At 39.3% G+C, this 27895-nt stretch overlaps 1 protein-coding gene across 1 annotated transcript in view; it reads right to left on the minus strand.

Annotated features, from left to right (window-relative positions):
• Positions 1-7365: 7365 nt before the first annotated feature.
• Positions 7366-27895, minus strand: part of Phlpp (PH domain leucine-rich repeat protein phosphatase) — a 71359-nt gene continuing 50829 nt past the window's right edge. Inside the window, exons 13-16 of the mRNA XM_071680048.1 lie at positions 18659-18845; positions 18375-18502; positions 10300-11284; positions 7366-8205 (exon numbers count right to left, since the gene is read on the minus strand). Coding sequence (XP_071536149.1) covers positions 7708-8205; positions 10300-11284; positions 18375-18502; positions 18659-18845 — 1798 coding nt within the window. The 3' untranslated portion in view covers positions 7366-7707. The remainder of the gene's footprint in view (positions 8206-10299; positions 11285-18374; positions 18503-18658; positions 18846-27895) is intronic.

Raw genomic sequence — 27895 nt, forward strand, 5'->3', positions numbered from 1 at the left:
TCTCCTCGTTCCCTCCACCTCCGACACGTATATCCTCTTGGTCAATCTTTCCTCACTCTTTCTTTCCATGTGCCCAAACCATTTCAAAACACCCTCTTCTGCTCTCTCAACCACTCTCTTTTTATTTCCACACATCTCTCTTACCCTATTATTACTTACTCGATCAGACCACCTCACACCACACATTGTCCTCAGACATCTCATTTCCAGCACATCCACCCTCCTGCGCACAACTCTATCCATAGCCCATGCTTCGCAACCATACAACATTGTTTGAACCACTATTCCTTCAAACATAGCCATTTTTGCTTTCGGAGATAATGTTCTCGACTTCCACACATTCTTCAAGGCTCCCAGGATTTTCGCCCCTTCCCCCACCCTATGATTCACTTCCGCTTCCATGGTTCCATCCGCTGCCAGATCCATTCCCAGATATCTAAAACACTTTACTTCCTCCAGTTTTTCTCCATTCAAACTTACCTCCCAATTGACTTGACCCTCAACCCTACTGTACCTAATAACTTTGCTCTTATTCACATTTACTCTTAACCTTCTTCTTTCACACACTTTACCAAACTCAGTCACCCCTGAGTTTGGTAAGATATATATATATTTGGTAAAATATATATATTTTTTTTTCCAAAAGAAGGAACAGAGAAGGGGGCCAGGTGAGGATATTCCCTCAAAGGCCCAGTCCTGTTCTTAACGCTACCTCGCTATTGCGGGAAATGGCGAATAGTATAAAAGAAAAGAAAAGAAATATATATATATATTTTATATATATATATATATATATATATATATATATATATATATATATATTTATTTTACTTTGTCGGTCTCCTGCGTTAGTGAGGTAGCTCAAGGAAACAGACGAAAGAATGGCCCAACCCACCCACATACACATGTATATACATACACGTCCACACTCACACATATACATACCTATACATCTCAACATATACATATATATGCGTATACATACCCACTCAGACATATACATAAATACACATGTACATAATTCATATTGTCTACCCTTATTCATTCCCGTTGCCACCCCGCCACACATGAAAACCCCCTCCCCACATGTGCGTGAGGTAGCGCGAGGAAAGACAACAAAGGCCACATTCGTTCACACTCAGTCTCTAGCTGTCATGTATAATGCACCGAAACCACAGCTCCCTTTCCACATCCAGGCCCCACAAAACTTTCCATGGTGCTAGGGGAGAAAGAATACTGCCCATGTATTCCCTGCTGTGGCTGGAAATCCTCCCCTCCAGTTTTATTTTGACAAAAGAAGCAACAGAGAAGGGGGTCATGGTGATTTTTCCTTCAAAGGCTCAGTCATCTGTTCCTTGCACTACCTCTAACCCATGAAATGAATACACATGAAAAAAGATTATTTATATTTATTATACCTGATTGCTGTTTCCCTCATCAGCAAGGTGGCGGCAGAAAACAGATGAAGAACAGCCCATCCACTCATATATATATATATATATATATATATATATATATATATATATATATATAAATGCCTATACACGCACATATACATAACATATACACATATACGTACATATATACACATACATATACATGTAATTATATACATATTCATACTTGCTTGCCTTCATTCATTCCTGGCACTACCCCTCCCCACAGGAAACAGCATCACTACCCCTTCCTTCAGCAAGGTAGTGCCAGGAAGACAGACAAAAAAGGCCACATTCATTCACTAAGTTTCTAGCTGTCATGTATAATGCATCGAAACCACAGCTCCCTATCTGCATCCAGGCCCCATAGACCTTTCCATGGTTTATACCATATGTTTCATATGTCCCCAGTTCAGTCCATTGACAGCACATTGACCTGGTATACCACTTCATTCCAATTCATTCCATTCCTTGTACACCTCTCACCCTCCTGTATGTTCCTTCCACCTCCAGTTTGGTTTCCTGCTTCTTCTTGTTCACTCCACCTCTGACACATATATCCTATTTGTCAGCCTTTCCTTACTCTTTCTCTCCACATATCCAGCCCAATTTAACACACCCTCCAGTGCTCTCTCAACCAAACTCTTCTAATTTCCACACATCTCTCTTACCCTTTCATTACTTAATCAAACCACCTCACACCACATATTGTCCTCATACGTATCATTTCCAAAACATCCACCCTTCTCTGTACAACCCTATATATAGCCCATGCCTCGCAACCATATAATTGGAACCACTATTCCTTGAAACATACCCATTTTTGTGCTCTGAGATAATGTTCTTTCCTTTCACACATTCTTCATCGCTTCCAGAACCTTTGGCCCCTCACCACCCTGTGACTCATTTCCATTTCAATGGTTCCATTCGATGCTAAGTCCACTCCCAGATATCTAAAACACTTCACTTCCTCCATTTTTTCTCCATTCAAACTTACATCCCAACTAACCTGTCCCTCAACCCTACTGAACCTAATAACCTTGATCTTATTCACATTTACTCTCAACTTTCTCCTTTCTAATGTGGACTGTACCATTCGAAATATGGAGAGATATGATAAAGGCTCATGTACATTATCATTAGTAAAGTTGTTAATATTTGTCTCTTGCAATCTAGTTCTTGCACTTTATGGAGAGGAGCAATTCATTTTTTTTCTCCATTTTGTACTCTTTTAAGGTAACACTAAGAACTGAAAATAATTATACATCATAGAAGTCTTCAGACTTCTATCCCTGGGGATAGGGGATTAAGAATACTTCCCACGTATTCCCTGCGTGTCGTAGAAGGCGACTAAAAGGGGAGGGAGCGGGGGGCTGGAAATCCTCCCCTCTCATTTTTTTTTTTTAATTTTCCAAAAGAAGGAACAGAGAATTGGGCCAGGTGAGGGTATTCCCTCAAAGGCCCAGTCCTCTGTTCTTAATGCTACCTCGCTAACGCGGGAAATGGCGAATAGTTTAAAAGAAAAAAGAAAGAAGTCTTCAGAATATGTGGTTATTTAGATCATTTTACATTACCTGGTGGTATCAGTCCCAGGGGATGTACCTGACCACTGATTATCCTCTTGAGCTTACAGGAATGTCTCAGGTCCATTAATGATGAAGATTGATTAGAATATGACCTTAAGATGACACTAAAGGAAATTTAAATATGTCCGTTTACTCAAAAGAAATTATAGCAGTAGTAGTTATGAGAAGCCATAGCATTCATCTAATAACTGAAAGGGTAAATTATTGTGTTTGCCAGTAGGCCTATCTTCAAAGTTTCTGTAGACATACCTTCAAGGTTTGTCTGTAAGCCTACCTTCAAACTTTTCCTGTAGGCCTAACCTGTAAGGTTTGAATGTAGGCTCCTTCAAGTCTTGTCTGTAGGCCTACCTTCAAAGTTTGCCTATAGGCATAACTTTGGGTTTTGCCTTTAAGCCTACCTTCAGGGTATGTCTTTAAGCCTACCTTCGAGGTTTGTCTGTTGTCCTACCTTCAAGTTTTGCCTGTCGGTTTACCTTCAAGGTTTGCCTGTAGGCCTACCTTCAAGGTTTGCTGGTAGGTTTACTTCAAGGTTTGCCTGTAGGCCTGCCTTCAAGGTTTGCCTGTAGGCCTACCTTCAAGGTGAGCCTATGGTTTACTTTCAAGGTTTGTCTGTAGGCCTTCCTTTAAGGTTTGTCTGGAGGCCTGCTTTCCAGGTATGTCTGTAGACCTACATTCAAGGTTCTTTATGTAGGTCTATCTTCAAGGTTTGTCTGTCGGCCTACCTTCAAGGTTTGTCTGAAGGCCTACCTTCAAGATTTGTTCGTAGTCTTACCTTAAAGGTCTGTCAGGAGTTCTATCTGAAGTGCTTGCCTTCACTGTATGCTTGTATGTTTACTTTTGGTGTTTGGCTGTAGACCTACCTTCAATTGAGGTTTGCCTGTAGGCCTTCCTCGAAGTTTTGCCTGTAGGCCTACCTTCATGGCTTGCCTGTATGCTTACCTTCAAGTTTTGCCTGTATGCCAACTTTTAAGGTTTGCATGTAGGCCTAGCTTCAAGGTTTGCTTGTGTACCTGCCTTCAAGGTTTGCCAGTAGGCCTACCTTCAAGGTTTGTCCATAGGCCTACCTTCAAAGTTTGCCTGTAGGCCTAACTTCAGGGTTTGTAAGTAGGCTTGCCTTCAGCGTTTGCCTGTAGGCCTACCTTCAACGTTTGCCTGTAACTTTATTTTCAGAGTTTGCCTGTAGGCCTGCCTTTAAGTTTTGCCTGTAGATTTACTTTCAAGGTTTGCCTGTAGGCCTACCTTCAAGGTTTACCTGTAGATTTACCTTCAAGGTTTGCCTGTAGCTTTACCATCAAGGTTTGCCTGTGGGCCTGCCTGTAAGGTTTGTCTGGGGCCTACCTTCAAGTTTGCCTGTTGGCTTACCTTCAAGATTTGCCTGTGGGCACATTTGCAAGGTTTACCTGTAGGCCTACCTTCAAGGCATGCCTGTGGGCTTACCTTCAAGGTTTGTCTGCAGACCTACATTCAAGTTACCCTGTGGACCTGCATTCAAGGTTTGCCTGTGAGCTTGCCTTTAAGTTTTGCCTGTTGGCCTGCTTTCAAGGTTTGCCTGTGAGCCTGCCTTCAAGGTTTGCCTGTTGGCCTACCTTCAAGGTTTGCCTGTTGACCTGCCTTCAAGGTTTGCATGTTGACCAACCTTCAAGGCTTGCCTGTGAGCCTGCCTTCAAGGTTTGCTTGTTGACCTGCCTTCAAGGTTTGCCTGTTGGCCTACCTTCAGGGTTTGCCTGTTGACCTGCCTTCAAGGTTTGCATGTTGGCCAACCTTCAAGGTTTGCCTGTGAGCCTACCTCCAAGGTTTGCCTGTTGGCCAACCTTCAAGTTTTGCCTGTTGGCCTACCTTCAAGTTTGTCTGCGGGCCTGCTTTCAAGGGTTGCCTGTCTTAATTCAAGGTTTGCTTTTAAGCTGTCTTTAATGTTTGCCTTCGTGATTAACTTTAAGGTTTGCCTACAGGTTTAACTTCAAGGCTTACCCTTAGGCTCATCTTCAAGTTTTTTGTGCAGGATTACTTTCAAGGTTTCCCATAAGCTTACCTTCAGTGTTTGTCCTTATGCATACCCTCAGTGTTTTCTTGTAGGCATACTTTCAGGGTTTGCATGTAAGCCTACCTTCAATGTTTACCTGCATATTTACCTTTAGTACCTACCTGTAGGCTTACCTTCAGGGTTTGATATTAAGCTTACGGGTTGGCCTGTAGACTTACTTTCAAAGTTTACCTGTAGACCTATTTTCATAGTTTGTCTGTGTGCCTAACTTCAAGGTTTACCTGTAGGCTTAACTTCAAGGTTTGCTTGTACATCTACTTCAAGTGATTACCTGTAGGCTCACTTTCAAGGTTTGCTCAGAGGCTTACTTTCAACTTTTATCAGTAGTCCTACCTTCATCCTTGGCTTGTAGCATTACATTCAAGGTCTGTAAACCTACCTCTTAAAGTTTGCCAGTAGGCCTAACTAGTGTTTGCCTTTAGGTATACCTTCAAGAGTTGCTTGTAGGCCTACCTTTAAAGTTTGCCTGTAAGCCTTCCTTTAAGATTTGTCTGTAGACCTACCTTCAAGACTTCTCTTCACTGTTTGCCAACAAGCTTACCTTCAGTGAAGGCTTCCCTTCTAGTTCTGCTTGTACGCCTTCCAATAAGGTGCACCTTCAAAGTTTTCATGTAGCTTTACCTTCAAACCTACCTTCAGGTTTGCATGTAAATCTACATTCAAGGTTTTTCTTTAGGCCTACCTTCAGTTTGTTTTTAGGATTACCTTCAAAGTTTGCATGTAGGTCTTCCTTTACAGTTTGCCTGTTACCTTCAAGGTTTGTATGTAGGCCTTCTTTTCTGATTTATTTGTAGATTAGCCTTCAAGGTTTACCTATAGCTTTACCTTTGTTGTTTGTCTGTGAGCTTACCTTCAATGTTTGCTGGAAGACTTCCCTTCAAGTTTTGCTTATAAGCTACCTTTAAGATTTGCCCGCAGGTCTTCCTTTAAGGCCTGCCTTTAGGTCTTCCTTCAAGGTTTTCCTTTAGGCCTTCCTTTAAGGTTTGCCTGTAGGTCTACCTCCTTCCAGGTTGGCTGTAGGCCTACCTTCAAGTTTTGTTTGTGAACTTCAATGTTTGTCTGTAGGTCTATCTTCAAGCTTTTCCTATAGACATACCTTCAAGGTTTGCCTGTAGGTGTACCCTGAAGGTACCAAATATTTTAGAAAAATTTGGTGGTTGAAATGTGAAGTTTCAGTTTTCAGCACCATATGATATGGAGAATAGTTTTCAAGTATTTTGAACACTGTGATGTAACGTTGTAAGCAGCCGGTTCTTCCCTTCACAGTTTACATTTTGGTCTTAGTATTATCATGAACAACTGAAGGCATTTCGTTTCTATTAGTGGTTCCAAAATAATGCTGATGGCCTTAATGATCCTGGCAGTCGATAGGCCAAAAGCCCAGATTAATCAACCAACCAACTGTTTCTTTTTTGGATACTATTACAATTTGCTAATGCATCTCAAAGATATGAGACCTATAGCATGTCTTAAAGGTATTGTGAAGTTTATGTAATACCATTCCAGGTGTATGATCTCAATTCTCATTATTTTGTTTTTGTATTTTTTCCTTAATACCTGAACACATTTCTTTGAGTTTTTTAGTTCTTATCTTACTGCAGAGCTGTAGTGCTATGTTGTTTAGTATTACATAGGTTTTACGTACTTGACTTACTTATCATACTTAGTTTATATAAGAAATTAACAAATGCTACACAAATGTCCTCATAGATATTTATATAGTTTTGCCACCTCTGTTCTGTTGACTACATTGGATCAGTTTTGTGCTCTCTTTTATTCTTAAAAGGTTTCCAATTTTATTATTAGAACAGCTTATGCAATATTTCACTCAAATGCAATGTCATGTTTAGAAGAAAGTTAATGGATAACCTACATATAATTAATTTACGTCCTCTTCTACAGTATGGAATGATCAGTATCCCTGAATGTGGAATACAATCTGGCATTCATGTAACTAATTTATAGCAAATAAAATCCAAATAGAATCTAATAGTTAAGTTACAGTAAAAATCTAAATTTCCAAAATCCATTCATATATTTTTTTATCCACATATCACAGCAGTTACTAAATGATACAAACATTAAGAACTTCCACACTCACCTAGTACCAATGTAATTTTCTTGCATTCCTGCACTCAGTTAGAACAGTCTCATATTTCCCCATAAATATTTACCTGCTGGCAGTAACCATGGGCCCATCATCTCCAGCAGCATTACTGTGAAATACTGGCTCATTTCTTCTCCGAGTGATGATGTATTTAAATGGACATAGAGTAAAACATCCTCTAATAGTCTGTTACACATATCTAACTTTACATATTCCATCATATATGGTCATGTTTCTATTTCTCTAAAGGCCTTATATTATTTTTACTCTTGCCCATCTTTCTTTTCATACTTTCAATACTTTTCTTGAGGAGCTGACCATTCATCTCACACTTTCTATCATCTTGGAACAAGCAACCAGTACAAGTTTTCTTATGTGATAGCCATATCAACAACAAGGATTCTCAATAAAATGTCTATAATATTCATCAAGTTTCTGACACTCAATGTATATTGAGAACTTTCTGCATCTTCCATCCTATTATCACAAAGATTAATATGAACATTACATGAAAATTTTTTCATAAACATTGCAACTTTAAAAATTGGTTACCCCAGTGTGCCAATAATGATGCATACGGGTTTCTAGCTCTAGTGAATCTAAGGTAGGGCGCTCTTGCATCTCTGCAGCCAAATTAGGTTGCACTAGAGGGTAATGTGGTGGCCGTGGTCGATTCTCTTGATAATATTTCAGGTTCTGTAGGCTACCAAAGCGACGAAAATTACTTTCACTCTTATTATTTGTGCTCTTGAATTTCTGAAGGCTGTTGAACTTATTAGTTGTGGCATTTAATTTGTTCTGTATAAGGCGGAAAGTCCCTCTTCCTAAACGAGATTTGCGCACATTATTTCTCTGGAAATGGCCACTTGGTTCTGTTTCAGTAGCTGCTGCTAAAATTAGGTCAGGGGCAGAAGCAGTAGGCCTAGGGCTGGATTGAGATTTAGGTCGGTTCAGAGAGTCTAACTCTCTCATGAAGAGCAGTTTTGCATTACGAGCCAGAAGATATTCCCAGCTACGAAACTGCTCCTCAGTCACCTGTGGAAATACAGTATGGGTTAATGAAAAAGTTATTCAGAAAACAGTATGCGTTACCATGAAATTATAATTGAAATTACATAAGAATGAGCTTTCTAAGATGAACAGTGGGTCTCAAGAATGGGTGTGTGCTGAAGAACTCCATGACAATCATACTGATTCAGTGAGTCATAATAATACAGCAACAGATAGTCATACTAATACAGTGAATCATGCAAATACAGTGACTCAAATACATTAACAATCATAGTAATACAATGACATAGTAGTATGTCATACTAATCCATAAATAGCCATACCAATACAGTGATAGTAATGCAAATACATTGACAGTCATAGCAAAAGAATTACAGTAATTTTACTAATAAGAAAAGTGTGAAACTTGAGCCCTGTAAGGCATTTCTACACTGAATTATATTATTGGCTAGAAATCTCCTCAGCCATCTTTAGAAACACAAGAAAGGATGACACTAAAATACTGTATATAGAAAACAATTTGCCCATTTCACTGGAAAGCATAAAGCTGACTTGTTAAATTCCACTAACAAGAAATTTATGAGTGCGGTGAATGATGTGGGATAAAGGACTCAGGATGAAGTGTATGGAGAGTGGTGTGAACTAAAGCACTCACAATGACGTGTAATTATGGAAAATGGTGGGAGTTGAAAGCTTTAGGATGAAGTGTGAGTATGTAGTGTGGACTAAAGAACCCAGGTAAAATGTGAGCATATAACTTGGGCTAAAGGACTCTGAATGAGGTATCACTGTAGAACAGAATGACAGAAAATTACTGCAGGCCTTCAGAATATTTTTCCTTCAACAGAATATGACAAATCTGACTTATGCCTAGCCTCTCCCAGGCAGTATGACACTGATTGACAGCTCATTCAAAACCACTTAAAAACCGAGAGGACATATAAACAAAAGATTTTAAGCTATCAGCAAAAGATGACTCTGCTGCTTGCACACAGGCTTGCCTAATGGGTTTGCCTCATAGCTGAACATGTTTGGTGATGATGCTAAGATCATGAGAAAGGAAAAGAACAATGATGACTGCATATTTACTGGAGGATCTAAACATATTCCAAAGTTAGTCAGATAAATGTTTGACAAATCAATTTAGAATACACATATAGAAATAAGCATAGAACAAGGTTTAAAAAAATATGAATAATAATTTCCTAGCTAGAACTAAGCTATGTGAATCTGTGCAAGAAATACACTTAAGGTCAACACTGTGTCACCAGATTTCCACAACAGAACTGTAAAGGAAGTAAACTGCCTCCTGACACATGTTAAAAAGTCCATTTAAGCATCTGGATAAGGAATAGTCTGGAGAACCATTTACAGCAAAGACCAGAAATGGATTTTGCTTCTCAAGTCTGGTCACCATACTTAAAGAAGCACAAATATCTAATTGCAAGGGCCCAAGTCAACAATGGAGATGGAACCAGATTTAAAAAACCAATAAAGAGAGGATGCGAACTGAATTTGCTTACCACAAAAGAGAGAAGACTGAGAGGTGACCTGATCATAGCCTTTAAGTTTCTAAATCAACTGGAAGACATGGAAAAAACAGATCCTCGTGAGATATATTGACAGAATAACCAGAGGGCATGTTTAGAAGATAAGCACAAAGCATATTTTAGAAATGACTTCAAGATGTACTCTTTTAATGTAAGGGTTCATGGATGGTTGAATAGACTATGCAATGATACAGTGAACGTCAACACTATACAAATGTTTAGACGGCTATATGACTGGAAAGAAAGTTCAAGAGATGGGGTCATACGAGTGTAGAACTTTATCCTCACACTGTTCAACTAGGTAACTGTTGAACAACACTCATACATGACTAATGCAACTGAAACATAATTTGGGGATTTAGATATTCATATGCTTTTCCAAAGAAATGTATCAGATTTTGTATGGCTAACAGCAGTTACTTAACTGAAAATTGTTTGACCTAAGACTGACACATGCCTAACTATTATGCTTATGGAAAGGCAATCATATGATATCAAGTTTTCTTACCTATTGTGGGTTCTTGGTAGGCTTTTCTAATAGTTGTAGGTTACACTTATGCTTCCTTACCTGTTGTGGAATATTATTCGGCTCATTTTCAGAATTGGCAAAATTCTGAGGACTTGCATGATGCTGTCCTCCACTAACACCACTCAAGCCACTATCACTGCCTTCAGAATCACTTACAATATCACCAAAGCCAGCGGGAGGAGCCAATACACCTGTCTGTGCTTCACTCTGCCCCAGACTTAGCAAATGTTCTGTCAAATGGTTTTCAGAAGGTGTCACTGTTGGGTCAGGTCGGGGATAGTGATAATAAGTCACTCCTTTCCTTGCACTGGTATAATTAATTATCTGTGAACCTGCTTCAGCTTTCTTCCCGACCTCTCTCTTTCTTCTGTGTGGCTGGGCATACAGATCTTCAACACTCTTGTGAAGCAAATCTTTATGCTTACCAGTTATAATTGGCTCTTTCCTTAAAGTCCGAGCATGTCTATAGATATCTACACAATGTTCACTGTAATCACTTTGACTCTGACCACTTGGGGAAGACCTGTCCAGTTCTCCAACTTTTGGAGTCACATTACAATGCTCCTGACTCTTTTCTCCTATTCCTGATTTCACCATGTTGTTTTTGGCTCCATTTTGCAGTCGATCATAGGAATCAAACTTTTCAGTATGCTTCACAGAACATTTTCTCTGATTATCTATCAAACAGTAATTGTTATGATCATCTACCTTGGTAACACTACTATTAAACTTCACTCTTCGACAATTTCCATTTCCTTCCTTTTCTGAACCAGTGCTGCCATCATGAATACTCTGTGAATTTGCTACAGATGCTGTTTTTACCTTTTCTTGAGATACAATGAAGGGAGGTGAATATGTGTGACATATTTGATGAGGAGGTGAAAGACGAACTACAATCACACTCAGTGCCTGACGACTGCCGTAAGACTGTGCCAAGTCTAAGAGACGCTTGGCAGCTGATCCTGGCTCACTTACTTCGCTGCACACATCAGCTGCTTCCTTTGGTTCTAACACTTCCCATAGGCTGAAAGTTGATCAAAACAACATAAATTTGAACTGTTACCAAAATATCTACCATTACAAAACTACAATAATTCAAAATTAAATTGACAGATGTGTCAGTAATGAAAGAATGGTCATGGTCACACAAAATTATGTGGAGACAAATGAGTTACCTTGAAAATGTGTCTTTGGAATTTGAATTTATTTCCCTTAAAAGTTATCGACAAGAAATCTGACTGCTGAAAAACTATCATCAGCATGAAGAAAAACATATTCTACCCTTTGAAGAAACTTAAGTGATAAATTTCCTGTTTTTCTGAATCTGGGTAAGTCAGATACTTTTTTCCCCTTAACAGTGTCATGCTTCTTTAAGTACTCTGTCCATTCATCTAATTTTCATCTCTATGCAAATTTCTCCCTTTGCCCCTCACTTTTCAAACCAGTCGGCATAACCAAGGTGAAGGAAGAAAAATAAGCAACTTTTTATGCCAAAGTCATGTGTAATATATGTAAAAAAAGTAACTACAATGTGTCCTTAGAAGAGGTTGAAAACTCTGTCAACAAATAATGGTGTAATCATCAGCTTAGCCATAGCCACCTTTAACAACTCTGATGTTATGTCATCCTCCCCCTACCAAAGCTGGGACTGTAGCTAGAACTGCCAGGACTTGTAAGAAAAAGAAAAAGTAGGGAAGGATAGTGCTGGTGGAGTGCATCAGGGAGCACATGGGTAGGACAGATGACAGAGAACCTGATGTTCTATGGTAACATTTTATGCTGGAGGACAGTATTTAGATCCTAAATTCTTATTCTATATGGACAGAGACATGAAAAGAAAACTTATACCTACTGACAAGTCCCTCTAATACAGCAGCCAGTATGGAAATAGCTACAGGGAAACAGCACGAATAATGACAAAAATATACAGGCAAAGAAGTTTTATAGTAAAATGTAAGTGGAAAACACATTAAGTTCTAACACAGGCAACCAAATATTCAGGGAGGTTCAAATCTTGAACAGGCTATTTTGCTTAAAATCAGTATTATCATAATATCTGTCTAGCCTTGAGTTAAGTGTACATATAGTCTTCTTGACATCAATTTAAAAAGGGACTTCGACTATCTCAAAAATGGAGTAGATGAAATTCAACCGGAAAGCATGCAGAGAAATAAGGATGTGACACAAAAAAAACAAAGACTTCAATATATATATATATTACTAGTAGGAAATGAAATGTGTGGATATATGTGCAAAAGAGACTTGGAAGTCCACATTGTACCTAAACATCACCAAAACACAATTGTAGAACTGTAAAGGTGTCATATTGTTGCTGGCTAATGCTGAAACTGTACTGAAGTATGTTGATATTGAAACGATATGCAAGCTTGTCATGAAATATACAAGACCCAAATTAGAAAATTCTTCTCATGACTGGTCACCACACTAAAAGGAGCACAAAAGACTATTCAGAAAAGAACGGTAGAATGGAAACTATTAGCAAAACACGATATCAGGAGAAGTTAAAAAAGTAAACTGTCTTCTGGTCAATGGTTTAAGTGCACCTATGCACAGGATAAGATGATGTTCAGTAAACGTTTTACAACTTAAACCTAAATTAGAATATGCATCTCAAATTTAGTCACATCACTTAACAAAACAATGATTTCATCAAGAAGGTCCAGAGGAGCTCAACAACAATGGTACCTGTAATAAGAGGGCTGAGTTAAAAGGGAGGTGCATATCAGATACAAAGTCAGTTGCAATGGAAAACAAAAGAGTGAGGGGAGACCTGAGTAATCTTCATTTTTCTGTAGTAATTTTACCATACTGACAGTATGCAGTTCTACTGAAATGAAAGAGCAGCCAGAGGCTATGGTAAGGAATTAAACTATCACTTTAAGAAATATCTAAAAAAGTATTTTTAAGGCATCAAAGTTGTGAAAAAATGGAGTAAGTGAAAATGCTGACAGTATACATAAGTTTAAAAAGTTAGTGCCCAACAAGTGTAGAACTCCCTCCCTGTCCTATACAAACACATAGTTACAAAAGTTTAGATCTCTAAGATACACTTCATGTTACCCAATGAAGACTATTAGAATCTTTCCACTCATATCTTTATTCCCTTTTTCTATCTTTCTTTCACATGATTATATTCTCACTTTTACTCACAAGATTCCATTCCATAACAGATCGACGTTTTCCAAGTTATTGAGATAGAGCCAGGAACAGACAAAGAAAGACCACATCCACTCTGCAGATGTCATGTGTAAGGCAATGAAATCACAGCTTCCTGTCCACAACCAGGCCCTACATACCTTTTCATGATTTACCTCAGACACTTCACATGCCCTGGCTCAGTTCACTGACAGCACTTCAACCCTTATATACCACATCATTCTAGTTCACTGTCCTGTGCATGCCTTGCACCCTCATGCATAATCAGGTTCTGATTGCTCAAAATCTTTTTCACTCCATCTGCCTATCTCCGATATGGTCTCCCATTTCTCCTTGTCACCTCCAGCTCCGATACATATATTCTCTTTATTAACCTTTCCTCACTCATTCTCTTCATATGTCCAAACCAATTCAGCACATCCTCTTCAGCTCTCTCAGCCACACTCTTTTCTTATCACCACACCTATCTCTTACTATTTTACTACTTATGAGATCAAACCACCTCACACCACATACTATCCTCAAATATTTAATTTCCAACAACACATTTACCCTCCTCCACAGACCCTTACCTGCAACCCATGCATCATATCCATATGATATTGCTGAGACTACTATACCTTCAAATGTTCCCATTTTTGCCCTCCCAGATAATGCTCCCTCTTTCCAGATATTCTACAGTACTCGTAAAACCTTCACCCCCCTAACCATCTATAACTCACTTTTACCTCCATGGCTCCATTTGCTACCATATCCACTCCCAGGCATCTAAAACACTATTTCCTTCAATTTTTCTTATTCCAAACTCACACCTAAGTTAACCTGTCCATCAACTCTGCTAAACCTGATAACCTTGCTTTTATTCATATTTACTCTCAACTTCCTCCTTTCACACACTCCCAAACCCAGTCATCAAACTCTACAGTTTCTCACTTGAATCTGTCACCTGTGTTGTATCATCAGCAAACAACAACTGACTCACTTCCCAGGCCCTTTCATTCCCTACACATTGCACTCTTGCCCCTGCTTCCAAGACTCACATGTTACCTCCCTTACCAACCCACCCATATACAAATCAAACAACCATGGAGACATCACACACGCATCACAAAAAAACTTCATTTGGAACCAATCACTCTCCTCTTTTCCTACTCATACACATGCCTTACATCCTTGATAAGACCTTCTAACAGCTTCTAGCAGCTTTCCTTCCACACTATATATTCTTAAGACTTTCCACAAGGTATCTCTAACAACCCTATCATGCCACATACAAATCTATCTGCTTCTCTAAGTAATTCTCATGCATCCTTTAAAGCAAAAACCTGATCCACAAATCCTTTACCACTTCTTAAACTGCACTGCTCTCTCCCATACAACTTACCAGGTACACTAAAAAAAACTTAAACGTCTGTTGTTTGAACACTCACCTTTATCCACATTCCCTTTATACAATGACACTGTACATGCACCTTGACAATCCTCAGGCACCTGATCATGATCCATACATACAATGAAAATCCTAAATCACCAATCATCAACACAAGTCACCCGCATTCTTAATAAATTTACTCCAGCCACCTTGCTATCTTTCACTTTACATAAAGCTTTCACAACCTCTTCTCTCTTCACCAAACCACTCTCCATGAATCCCTCAATTCACATACCAACCTAGTCCAAACACCCTACATCTGCCACTTTACCATCAAACACATTCAACAATCCTTCAAAACATTCACTCCATCCCCTCCTCACTTCATCATTATCTGTTAACACTTCCCCTTTTTCCCCCTTCAGTGATGTTCCTATTTGTTACCTTGTTTTTTCTGCACAATATTAAAGTCCTTCCAAAAATATTCTTACTCAGCCTAAAGTTTTACTAATACTCACTCACCCAAATTCTCCTTTGCCCTCTTTTTCAATCCCTGCACCTTTCTCTTGACCTCCTGCTGCTTTCTCTTATACATCTCCCAATCACTTGCACTCCTTCCCTGTAAGTAATGCCCAAATGTCTTTCTTACTAGCAACTTTACTTCTTTATCCCACCACTTACTACCCTTTCTAATTTGCCCAACTCCCACCTTCTGCATGCCACATACATCTCGAGCACATGTCAGAGCTGCTTCCCTAAATACCTCTCATTCCTTACCGACTCCCTTGCTTTACTTACTCTCACTTCCATTCTACAATCAGTCTCTCCTGATATTTCTTTACACAAGTCTCTTTTCCAAGCTCACTTACTTTCACCACTTTCTTCTCATTGATATCATTTCCTCTATTCATAAAACCAGTACAAATCTCCACCCTGCCAACAGCTGCCAGTCTCAGCATGTTTACATCCAAAAGTCTCTTTTACACATCTGTCAATTAATGTGTAATCTAATAATGCCTACTGACATCTTTTCTACTCATATAAGAATACTTGTGTATGTTCCTCTTTTTAATCCAGATATTCCCAATCATCAGTCCTTTTGCAGCACAACTTTACAAGCTGTTCACCATTTCCATTCATAATACTGGATACCCCATGCCCCCAATTATACCCTCAACTGCAACATTACTCACCTTTGTAATCAAATCACCCATCACTAATACTCCGTCTCTTGCATCAAAACTGCTGACACATCCACTCAGGTGCTCTGAAAACACTTGCTTCTCATGATATTCCTCCTCATGGCCATGTGCATATGCATTGATAATCATCCATCTCTTGCCATCCACTTTCATTTTCCCTATATTAGTCTAGCATTCACCTCCTTACACTCTTTCCCACAACTGCTTCAGGAGTAGAGCTACTCCTTCCTTAGCTTTTGTACTTTTAAGATATTTCCAAACCATTCTTCCCATTTACCTTTGAGCTTTATTTCACTCACAGCCAGAACATCATGGTTTCTTTCTGTAGACATACTACCTATCTCTCCTCCCTTCTCATCTTGCCTACCTATCTCTCCTCCCTTCTCATCTTGCCTACATCTACACACATTCAGACAACCCAACATGAGTCTTCAAGGAGGATGAACACTCCCTGCTTGTCCTCATATACTCCCACTGTTGCTCACAAGGTAATCCTGCTAATAAAAGAAGGTTTTTCTAAGTAGAAAAAAAGCATTTTACCTCCTTTGCCTTCCCTTCCTTCCTCCTCTCTACCTTTCACATATCATTCATGAATTTTAAACTATTTCTTCTATTCTCAAAAAGAAAAACTTAGTAGTTATATAGACTGGTGAAGTGATGCAGAAAGGAAGATAAGGTAGGAACCTGTCAAACTAGTATGGGAGCCTTGTACGAGTATACAATGAGATTTCCAAAGAAGCATGGACTGTATAGGCACTTAAAGATACATTTCCTCTAAGGATGGGTCAGATGGACCCAACTGTCCACTACTGGGTCAGCAGACTTCCCACTGCTCATAAGTATACAACTTCCCAGCAAGGTGGAAAGGATTTCCATACTCCAAAACAATAATCATAATGCAGATCCTATTCGTTATAAATCCAACATTGCATTTAAACAACCTACTGTATGTGGTAGATATCTACTGCCTCTGTTATCAAAGCCTGAGCTAGTATTCTCCTCTTTGCTAGAGAGAGACTTGTTTCTGGCTTATATTAACCTTTTTGTCTGTATTTTCATTTTATATCAAATAAAAAACTACATTTTATATCAAATAAAAAACTATCTGATTTCATACCACTGTATTTCTCAATTTCTGATAGTAAGTAATTAGATAGAATCATTTTCAATCTATACTTTCTAAACAAATGTAGAAAACAGTAACATTATCATGCTGTCAAAGCTATAAAATACAATCTGTACAGTTGCAATTTAATTGCTATCAATTCATATAAAAAAAGGCACAATGTGTAATGAAAAAATCCATAATGATTTTCAATGTCTCATAATTGTACTTCAAATAAGTACAGCAATACAAGTGTACATCACATGTTATTCATCTTCAGAAAAATCAATAAAAGCGACAAAATAGTTTTGGTGTCAGTCTACTGTCCAGAGGGAACTGCATCCCACAGCCCCTACTAATGGTACTGATTATCATCGTTCACTTACATAATTTGGAGAATATAATGAACACCTGTAACACCACATTTTCATTATGATTTTACTTTATTCTTTGTAGTCAAATTAACAGGTAGTAGTTGATAGGCAGCCAACAACCAAGGAGGTATATCACCAGTACTACCTGCCTGAGTATTGGTAGGGTTAGCGACATCTGCTTGTGAGCCAGCACTTTAGTGGTTGTCAAATTGCACTCCTTTGACCCAGGTAGTTGTCTTTTCTTTCTGCCTCACTAACATGTGGACTACTGGCATTCTGTCCACAAACATAGGAATCTCTCCATGTCATATGTAACACTTGACAACACAACTCACACAGCTCATTCTTCATAACTCTAGATTCTCCCACACTGAGCACTATTACTAGCCCTACCTTTTGGTAAAATGGCAGAAGCAGTAGCTAGAAAGAGTAGGTAGGAACATTTATGCAGGAGCACTAGGTAGAAACATAAGGTAGAAGTAGTAGTAGTAGTAGTAGGAACATTAGAAGTAGTCATTATGAACATTAGGTAAGAGCCTCTGCAAACAATGCACTAGAGTTGCCTTCTGCCAGTGGCCCGTTAAGGGTGAGGCACTAAAGGCTAAGAAGCAGCACTAGAGTGTTTTAGTTATGGAAAGACTGTTCCTGTGGCCACCCCTTTGAGGGAGTTGCAATTGGAACAGGCATCAGAGATATTAATAGATAGATGATCAAATCAAATGAATGCCAGATGCTTCACTTTGATATCTTGGTTACTGGCTAGTTAAGAGGGGCTGCAATCATAATTTTCTTCTTTTAAAATGGCACAAGGAATCTGAGTAAAAGCAGGCATTAGAAATAATGAACTGAAAACATTCATGGATTACTATATAATGTATATGTACCTGGCACTAGCAATAACAACAGCCGTATGATGAGGTCCAAGGTGCAGCTCCGTCATCTGGGGATCAGGCAGTGTAGAGGGTTCTGCCAGCACACACCTCAGCCCTTCATTACACTCCTCAATCGCATTCTATCAAGAAAGAACATACTTTTAAAAAGTACAATATCTTCAAGAATACTTTATGCTAATTCTTAAACATGCATTTCTTTTGATCTAATTTACCTCAGTTTCAAAGAGCATAAAATACAATGATAAAGAATGAATGATTCAAGCAACATAACTTACAGGGAGTGTCCTTGGAGCAGTGGTTGTCAAGACAATTGGTTGGCCATGGGTTGTGGTGACAGAAGCAGACACAGGTCCATAGGAACAAAGGCGTAGTACAGGCCAGTGTCCAGGGTGGGTGGTGTCTGTCTCCAGATGAGCTGCACATACAGCACTGGGTAGGATGGCACCCTCAGATTTCAACTGCCTACAATGCATTTCCATGTTGAAATTTGGGTAAAGAGCTAGAAAAAAATGTAAATCTTATCTGGTAAGAATATTTCCTGAATACCTAACTTTTATTTCTATACCTTTTGTTCTTGGAGCAACCTTTACTCATTTATATGTATGAACCTAATCATATGATATGATATGCCTGATCCCAACATACAACAGAGAAGCACATGTAGAATCTTCACATAATATGATTTCTCCACTAAGTTACTTCTACTGAATCAGTCATGTATTCTACAATTCTATCAAAGCTTCACACTACCTTTATGCTCCCTATATATTCCTTTCCATTCATGAAAGAAAAATACACCACAACCATACAGAATGTCTGTGTAAGGTTACATTAAGATTTTTATTTATACAATTTTGCCATTTCCCAAGCCAGCGAGGTAGTATCAAGAACAGATGACAGCCTCAGAGAGGATTTCCAGCCCCCCCACTCCTACCCCTTTTGGTAACCTTCTCTAACACACGGGAAATAAATGGTAAGTATTCTTTCTCTCCTGTCCCCAGGGATACAGTGTTAAGATAAAAAAAAGTAAATTTGAAGAAAGAAATTATCACAAACTGAAGAATGATGGCTAATTGCAGGCACCTGCATTGTAAAGATTTCAACTTAACCACCAGCAGAATAAGGACTCAGCCATCAAGCGGAAAGTGTAATAGGTATCTGCAAAATATGTACAGTGAATCACCACCATTGCCCTGCTTCTGAGTATTAGTTAACACTTGTAAACAATAAGCTAACAAAGAATCTCAATATGCCTGTTACATGTTGTAACCAACCCATATTGGAAAGAATTTTTCAATCCATCCTACACAAAAAGGGACTATAGGACATAGCAGAATCAATAATCATGAGATCCATCTCTTAGAATGGTTAGGAGTGCTTTTCATCACCCAAACATTTCCCCTTGAAGAACAGCAGACATCCCTTGACATCTTAGGTAAGTATTATTCAACACTTGCAAACAATAAGCCAACAAAGAATCTCAATATGCCTGTTATATGTTATAACCAACCAATATTGAAAAGAATTTTTCAATACACCCTACATGAAAAGAGGCTATAGGACATATTAGAACCAATAATCATGAGATCCATCTCTTGGAATGGTTAGGAGTGCTTTTCATTACCCAAACATTTCCCCTTAAAGAGCAGCAAACATCCCTTGACACCTTAGATTGATATAATAAAGTTAAACTTAAGGTACACATACTGCCAACTGGTAGCAAGAGATGACCTATTTGTAGTGTCATGCTTTTGCTTAGAATGGATTTTCATTCAGAATTCCCACGGTTATAAACTCCATACTACCATTCAAATTGTTGGCTAACTACAAGGCTTAGTTTGTAAACTGCTAAGATAAAGTGGTACTACAAAAGTTAAACATGAGATGAATAATGATAAGGATTGGAGATGATATGTAAAATGGACTAGGAAAACATTCAACTTCGGGAGGAAAGGCCAGTAAAGGAAAGGAATAGGCTACAAGATTTACTAGAGACAGAGCACTACACTGCTTGATAGCAGGATTTCAACTAGACATAGATATATGTAGAAAGCTATAACCTAGACTGATGAGACTGATATAATTTGTAAGAAAATAGGACACAAGAGTAGACAAAAATATGAATAAAAGCTACACTGTACAGACAAATGAAGTATGTGTAAGAGTTGTGAGCTACACTACATAAACTTACAATGATTGCCTATATATATTCATCTGGGGAGACAATTCCATGCTTAGTAAGCCAAATCTTTTTTTTACATAGTTTTTCTATCACACAGACAATTGAATATCCCAACACTATCTGCATTTTTTCATTCCCTTAAACTTCTTCCACAAGTCCATTGCCTTTGTTACTCAGGAAATGCTTCCTCACATGCCTAGTGTCTTGTTTAGGAGGCTCTCCTAATCCCAAAGAATTACTCTGTGTTAACATCATCATCACCTCAATATTTATGTCTACCCTTGTCCTCTCTTCTTCTAGTGTAGGCAGTTTAAGGACTTTACTTCTCTCCTTAAACCCACTTTACTCAGTCTATGAAATATTCACATTGTGTTCTTTTGGATCTTCTCTGCAGCTTCATGAAACTTTCCACATAGATAGATCAAACTGTGAGGTATATTCCAGCATGAGTCCACTGTGTGTTCCTGAAATCTTCTTTTACACAATACAATATCCATGTAGAGAGACACATTAGGTAGTAGTAGTTGCTAGGAATATTAGATAGGAGCCTCTGAAAACAATGCACTGGAGTTGCCCTTTGCCTGTGGCCTCAAGGGTAAGGCACTAAGAATAAGAAGCAGCGCTAGAGTTCAACAATTTTGGAGACTATTTTGCCATGGCCAACCCCTTGAGGAAGTTCACAAAGAGAGCAGGCATCAGAGAAGTAGCCAGCTATATAGATAGATGTACCTGATTGACACTGACCAGAATATGCGTTGCCTTTTTCACAAATCTCCTCATATGATTTCCTGATGATACATTCAGCATGATTTAAACATCTAGATTGCTCTCAATGCATATACCTTATACCTTATTTCCTCCAATAGTATAGATGCAATCTGTTCTGATTATTCTGTTCCTCATCTTTGTCACTTAGCATTTGCCATTTCTGACCACTGTGTTATTATGTCTAGGTATCTCACAGCATTCTGCATTTCGTTACTGAGTACTTTTCTCATAATTCTGGCACTGTTTGCAAACGTAATCAGATAAGATATAGTCTTAGCTCACAAATCATTTACAAGTATCGGAAATAACAGTGATCCTATTAATGAACCTTACCTGGCTCAAGAGGCCTGCCTTGATTGTATCCCAGTTCCAGAGTTGTCAGCATTACACCTATACTGCTAACTTGGAACTCTCTCACTTCATCATTAGTCCCTTGTAGGAGACAGTGTTAGAGGCTTTCTGGCAATACAAGAATACACAGAATATCTTCCATCAAATATGATGTTTACTCTCTTATTGAAATCCAATAAATTTTGCTGCACATGATCTTCCAAAACTATGCTATCTGTCATATATGCATTTTCTGCCAATAAGGAAATCTCTCTTTTATCTTCCAGATCCCATTTGCTAGTGATTTTAATATTGGCCTTAGAATTATCCTTAACATCTGAAGATGGTGTTAAGGAATTTTTGGTTTGTGAATGTAGCTTAACATTGACAGCTAGTGACTGGCAGTTGATAAGCCTAATCAGTCAACCAACCTTTGCCTTAAAGTTTCTGATGCATTGGTAGGGATCCCACTGAATCTATCTACTTACCTCCGGGAATTCCCTCAAGTGGTTGGCCACCGCAAAAGAGTCTCCATAGCTACTGAACTCCAGAGCTGCTTCTCAGCCATTAATGCCTCACCCTTAACAGGCTACAAGTAGAGGGCAACCCTAGTGCTGTGTTTCTAGAAGCTCCTAAAAAATGTTCCTACCAATTACTTCCACCTAATGTTCCAACCTACTACTTTATACAAATGCTTCTACCTAAAACTTCTGCCTAATGTTCCTACCTACTACTTCTATCTACTGCTCCTACCATTTTGCTAAATGGCTGGATTAGCTAACAGTGCTCACCACAGGAAAATCTAGAGTTATGAAGAGTAAGTTCCGTGCGTTAAGCGTTGTAAAGTGTTATGTGTGATAAGGAGAGATTGTGTGTTTGAATACAAAAAGCCAATAGTCCATGTGTGGTTGAGGCAGAAAGAAAAGAAAGCTACTTGAGTTAGAAGAGTGCAACATAACCAGTGAAGTGCTGGCTCACTACACAGCCATCACTTACCCTTCCAATACCCAGGCAGGCATAACCCCCAATGAATCCCTAGCAATATCTGTGTTATGAAAGGTATGAATCATGAATATTTGAATCACATGTAATAAGTCTGGGAAGCTTTCTAAGTCAATGGTAAATAGTCTTAAAAACAGTGTTCATAAACTTCACATCCACATATGTTTTATATTTCATACCAAACTGACATCCTAAGGCAACACTATAAAGGATAATTAGTGTCATACTTAAAGAAATAAAGTTCTTTACACTATTCTCTAATTCTGAAACAAATAATTGGTACTACACCCCAGGCTGTCTGCTGGAGCACAGGATATGTGGAATGTGGTGTCTACATTGACTTTCTTAAGAAACACTCTATCTATTCATTCATTTATTTATCAAACTTGATCACCATTTCCGGCATTAGCGAGGCAGCATCAGGAAACAGACAAAGAATGGCCCATCCACCCACATATGCATATATATAGTTATTTCATTTTTTATCATACTTTGTTGCTGTCTCCCGCGTTAGCAAGGAAGCGCAAGGAAACAGATGAAAGAATGACCCACCCACCCACATACACATGTATATACATACATGTCCACATACGCACATATACATACCTATATATTTCAACGTATACATATATATACATACACAGACATATACATCTTTTTTTTTCCTTGCTTTGTCGCTGTCTCCCGCGTTTGCGAGGTAGCGCAAGGAAACAGACGAAAGAAATGGCCCAACCCACCCCCATACACATGTATATACATACGTCCACACACGCAAATATACATACCTACACAGCTTTCCATGGTTTACCACAGACGCTTCACATGCTCTGATTCAATCCACTGACAGCACGCCAACCCCGGAATACCACATCGATCCAATTCACTCTATTCCTTGCCCTCCTTTCACCCTCCTGCATGTTCAGGGCCCTGATCACACAAAATCTTTTTCACTCCATCTTTCCACCTCCAATTTGGTCTCCCACTTCTCCTCGTTCCCTCCACCTCCGACACATATATCCTCTTGGTCAATCTTTCCTCACTCATTCTCTCCATGTGCCCAAACCATTTCAAAACACCCTCTTCTGCTCTCTCAACCAAGCTCTTTTTATTTCCACACATCTCTCTTACCCTTACGTTACTTACTCGATCAAACCACCTCACACCACACATTGTCCTCAAACATCTCATTTCCAGTACATCCACCCTCCTGCGCACAACTCTATCCATAGCCCACTCCTCGCAACCATACAACATTGTTGGAACCACTATTCCTTCAAACATACCCATTTTTGCTTTCCGAGATAATGTTCTCGACTTCCACACATTCTTCAAGGCTCCCATGATTTTCGCCCCCTCCCCCACCCTATGATCCACTTCCGCTTCCATGGTTCCATCCGCTGCCAGATCCACTCCCAGATATCTAAAACACTTTACTTCCTCCAGTTTTTCTCCATTCAAACTTACCTCCCAATTGACTTGACCCTCAACCCTACTGTACCTAATAACCTTGCTCTTATTCACATTTACTCTTAACTTTCTTCTTTCACACACTTTACCAAACTCAGTCACCAGCTTCTGCAGTTTCTCACATGAATCAGCCACCAGTGCTGTATCATCAGCGAACAACAACTGACTCACTTTCCAAGCTCTCTCATCCCCAACAGACTTCATACTTGCCCCTCTTTCCAAAACTCTTGCATTCACCTCCCTAACAACCCCATCCATAAACAAATTAAACAACCATGGAGACATCACACACCCCTGCCGCAAACCTACATTCACTGAGAACCAATCACTTTCCTCTCTTCCTACACGTACACATGCCTTACATCCTCGATAAAAACTTTTCACTGCTTCTAACAACTTGCCTCCCACACCATATATTCTTAATACCTTCCACAGAGCATCTCTATCAACTCTATCACATGCCTTCTCCAGATCCATAAATGCTACATACAAATCCATTTGCTTTTCTAAGTATTTCTCACATACATTCTTCAAAGCAAACACCTGATCCACACATCCTCTACCACTTCTGAAACCACACTGCTCTTCCCCAATCTGATGCTCTGTACATGCCTTCACCCTCTCAATCAATACCCTCCCATATAATTTACCAGGAATACTCAACAAACTTATACCTCTGTAATTTGAGCACTCACTCTTATCCCCTTTGCCTTTGTACAATGGCACTATGCACACATTCCGCCAATCCTCAGGCACCTCACCATGAGTCATACATACATTAAATAACCTTACCAACCAGTCAATAATACAGTCACCCCCTTTTTTAATAAATTCCACTGCAATACCATCCAAACCTGCTGCCTTGCCGGCTTTCATCTTCCGCAAAGCTTTTACTACCTCTTCTCTGTTTACCAAATCATTTTCCCTAACCCTCTCACTTTGCACACCACCTCGACCAAAACCCCCTATATCTGCCACTCTATCATCAAACACATTCAACAAACCTTCAACAAACATATACATATATACACATATACATACACGCACATATACATATACATACATATCAACATATACATATAGACAGACATATACATGTATACACATGTATATATTCATATTTGCTTGCCTTCATCCATTTCCGGCACTACCCCGTCCTACAGGAAAGAGCATTGCTACCCCCTGCTTCATTAAGGCAGCACCAGGAAAACAGACAAAACTGGCCACATTCGCTCACACTCAGTCTCTAGCTGTCATGTGTAATGCACCGAAACCACAACTCCCTATCCACACCCAGGCCCCACAGCCTTTCCATGGTTTACCCCAGACGTTTCACATGCCCTGGTTCAGTCCACTGACAGCACATTGACCTCGGTATACCACATCATTCTAATTCACTCTATCCTTGCATGCTTATCACCCTCCTGTATGATCAGGCCATGATCACTCAAAATCTTTTTCACTTCATCCATCCACCTCCAATTTGGTTTCCCACTTCTTGTTCCCTCCACCTCTGACACATTTATCCTCACTGTCAATCTTTCCTCATTCATTCTCTCCATATGTCCAAAACACTTCAACACACCCTCTTCTGCTCTCTCAACCACACTCTTTTTATTTCCAAACCTCTCTCTTACCCTTTCATTACTTAATCAAAACCACTTCACACCACATATTGTCCTCAAACATTTCATTTCCAACACACCCACCCTCCTCCATACAACCCTATCTATAACCCATGCTTCGCAGCCATATTATATCATTGGAACTACTATTCCTTCAAACATACCCATTTTTGCTCTCTGAGATAACGTTCTCTCCTTCTACACATTCTTCATCACTTCCAAAACCTTCGCCCCTCTCCCATCCCATGACTCACTTCCACTTCCATGGTTCCATTCGCTGCCAAGTTCACTCCCAGATATCTAAAACACTTCAATTCCTCCAATTTTTCTCCATTCAAATTACATCCCAATCAACTTGTCCTCAACCCTACTGAACCTAATCACTTTGCTCTTATTCACATTTACTCTCAACTTTCTCCTGTCACACACTTTTCCAATCTCAGTCACCAGATTCTGCAGTTTCTCGCTCAAATCAGCCACCAAAGCTGTATCATCAGCGAACAACAATTGACTCACTTACCAGGCCCTCTCATCCCCAACAGACTGCATACTCACCCCTGTCTCCATAACTCTTGCATTCACCTCCCTAATCACCCCATCCATTAAACTAAACAACCATGGGGACATCACACACCTCTGCCACAGGCTGACCTTCACTGGGAACCAATCACTCTCCTCTCTTCCTACTTGTACACATGCCATACATCCTTGGTAAAAATTTTCCACAAAGCATCTCTATCAACCCTATCATATGCCTTCTCCAGATCTACAAATGCTATATATAAATCCATCTGTTTTTCTAAGTATTTCTCATATATATATTCTTCAAACTAAATACCTGATCCACACATCCTCTACCACTTCTGAAACCACACTGCTCTTACTTAATCTGATGCTCTGTACATGCCTTCACCCTCTCAATCAATCCCCTCCCTTATAATTTCCCAGGAATACTTAAACTTATGCCTCTGTAATTTGAACACTCACCTTTATCCCCTTTGCCTTTATACAATGGCACTCTGCATGTATTTTGCCAATCCTCTGGCACTTCACCATGATCCATACATACAGTGAATATCCTTACCAACCAATCAACAACACAGTCACCCCTCTCTTAATAAATTCAGCTTCAATACCATCCACATATTCTATTGGACTATATCTCTGCATGACCTGAAGCAGGAGGCAAATCATCATTAAGGATACTTCTTTCTTCCTTCTTTCACACTATTCGCCATTTCCCGCGTTAGCGAGGTAGCGTTGAGAACAAAGGACTGGGCCTTTGAGGGAATATCCTCACCTGGCCCGCTTCTCTGTTCCCTCTTTTAGAAAAAAAAAAAAAAAAAAAAGGATACTGTTTCCTTTAATTCTGTCTTCGTTAGGTTTTTCTTTAAGGCCCTCCTCCTTTGTGTGGATAGATTTTCATATGCTCAAAGCAGCCCTATATGTAAGAGAGGAATGCAGGTCTGAAGCATTATAAACCATTTCTTTTCAATAGGAAGAGTCCTAGGAGCATCCATTTAGTTACTCTTCCCTTCCTCCCTTCCAATCTTTACAATGTAATAATTTCTTTCTGGACTCTGGTGACAAACTTAAAGCAGATGCCTGCTATCAGTGAAATGAGAATCACTAAGCCTAACCCCACAGTACCCACAGCACCTTGATGTAGTAGTTCTGGATTGGTGGCTGTGTGCATACGAGTTTTGTGTATATACATCTGCGGTCCTGGTATGTTTCAAGATGAATGAAGAGAGCGCATCCATGTAAAGACACCTCATTCTTGGGAGTAAAATTGTTTTAATCCTTCATTGATCAGTGCTGTCTCAGCAACTCAGAGGACTTTATATATGGTACAAAAATTATTTTCATTATTCAAAACCTATATTTTTTGGCCAATGTTTTTTCCTTCAATTCTGTTTCTACCTTTTTCTCTTCTTTATTTGGAACTCTCACACTGCCTTTCTTCAACTTGAGTGTGTGATCTTTTGGTCCACAGTATGTTCCATTCCTCCTTCCCCACCAACCAGTTGATCAGTTGTTACATTATATTCACATACACACAAAAAAAGGCGAGTCTTCTGTCGTCTCTCCTCACAACATGACCTGACCTGTATGACAGCCAGGGTAAGAGACTGGGA

This window comes from Panulirus ornatus, chromosome 30 (genome assembly GCF_036320965.1).
Source record: "Panulirus ornatus isolate Po-2019 chromosome 30, ASM3632096v1, whole genome shotgun sequence".
Classification (NCBI taxonomy): Eukaryota; Metazoa; Arthropoda; class Malacostraca; order Decapoda; family Palinuridae; genus Panulirus; species Panulirus ornatus.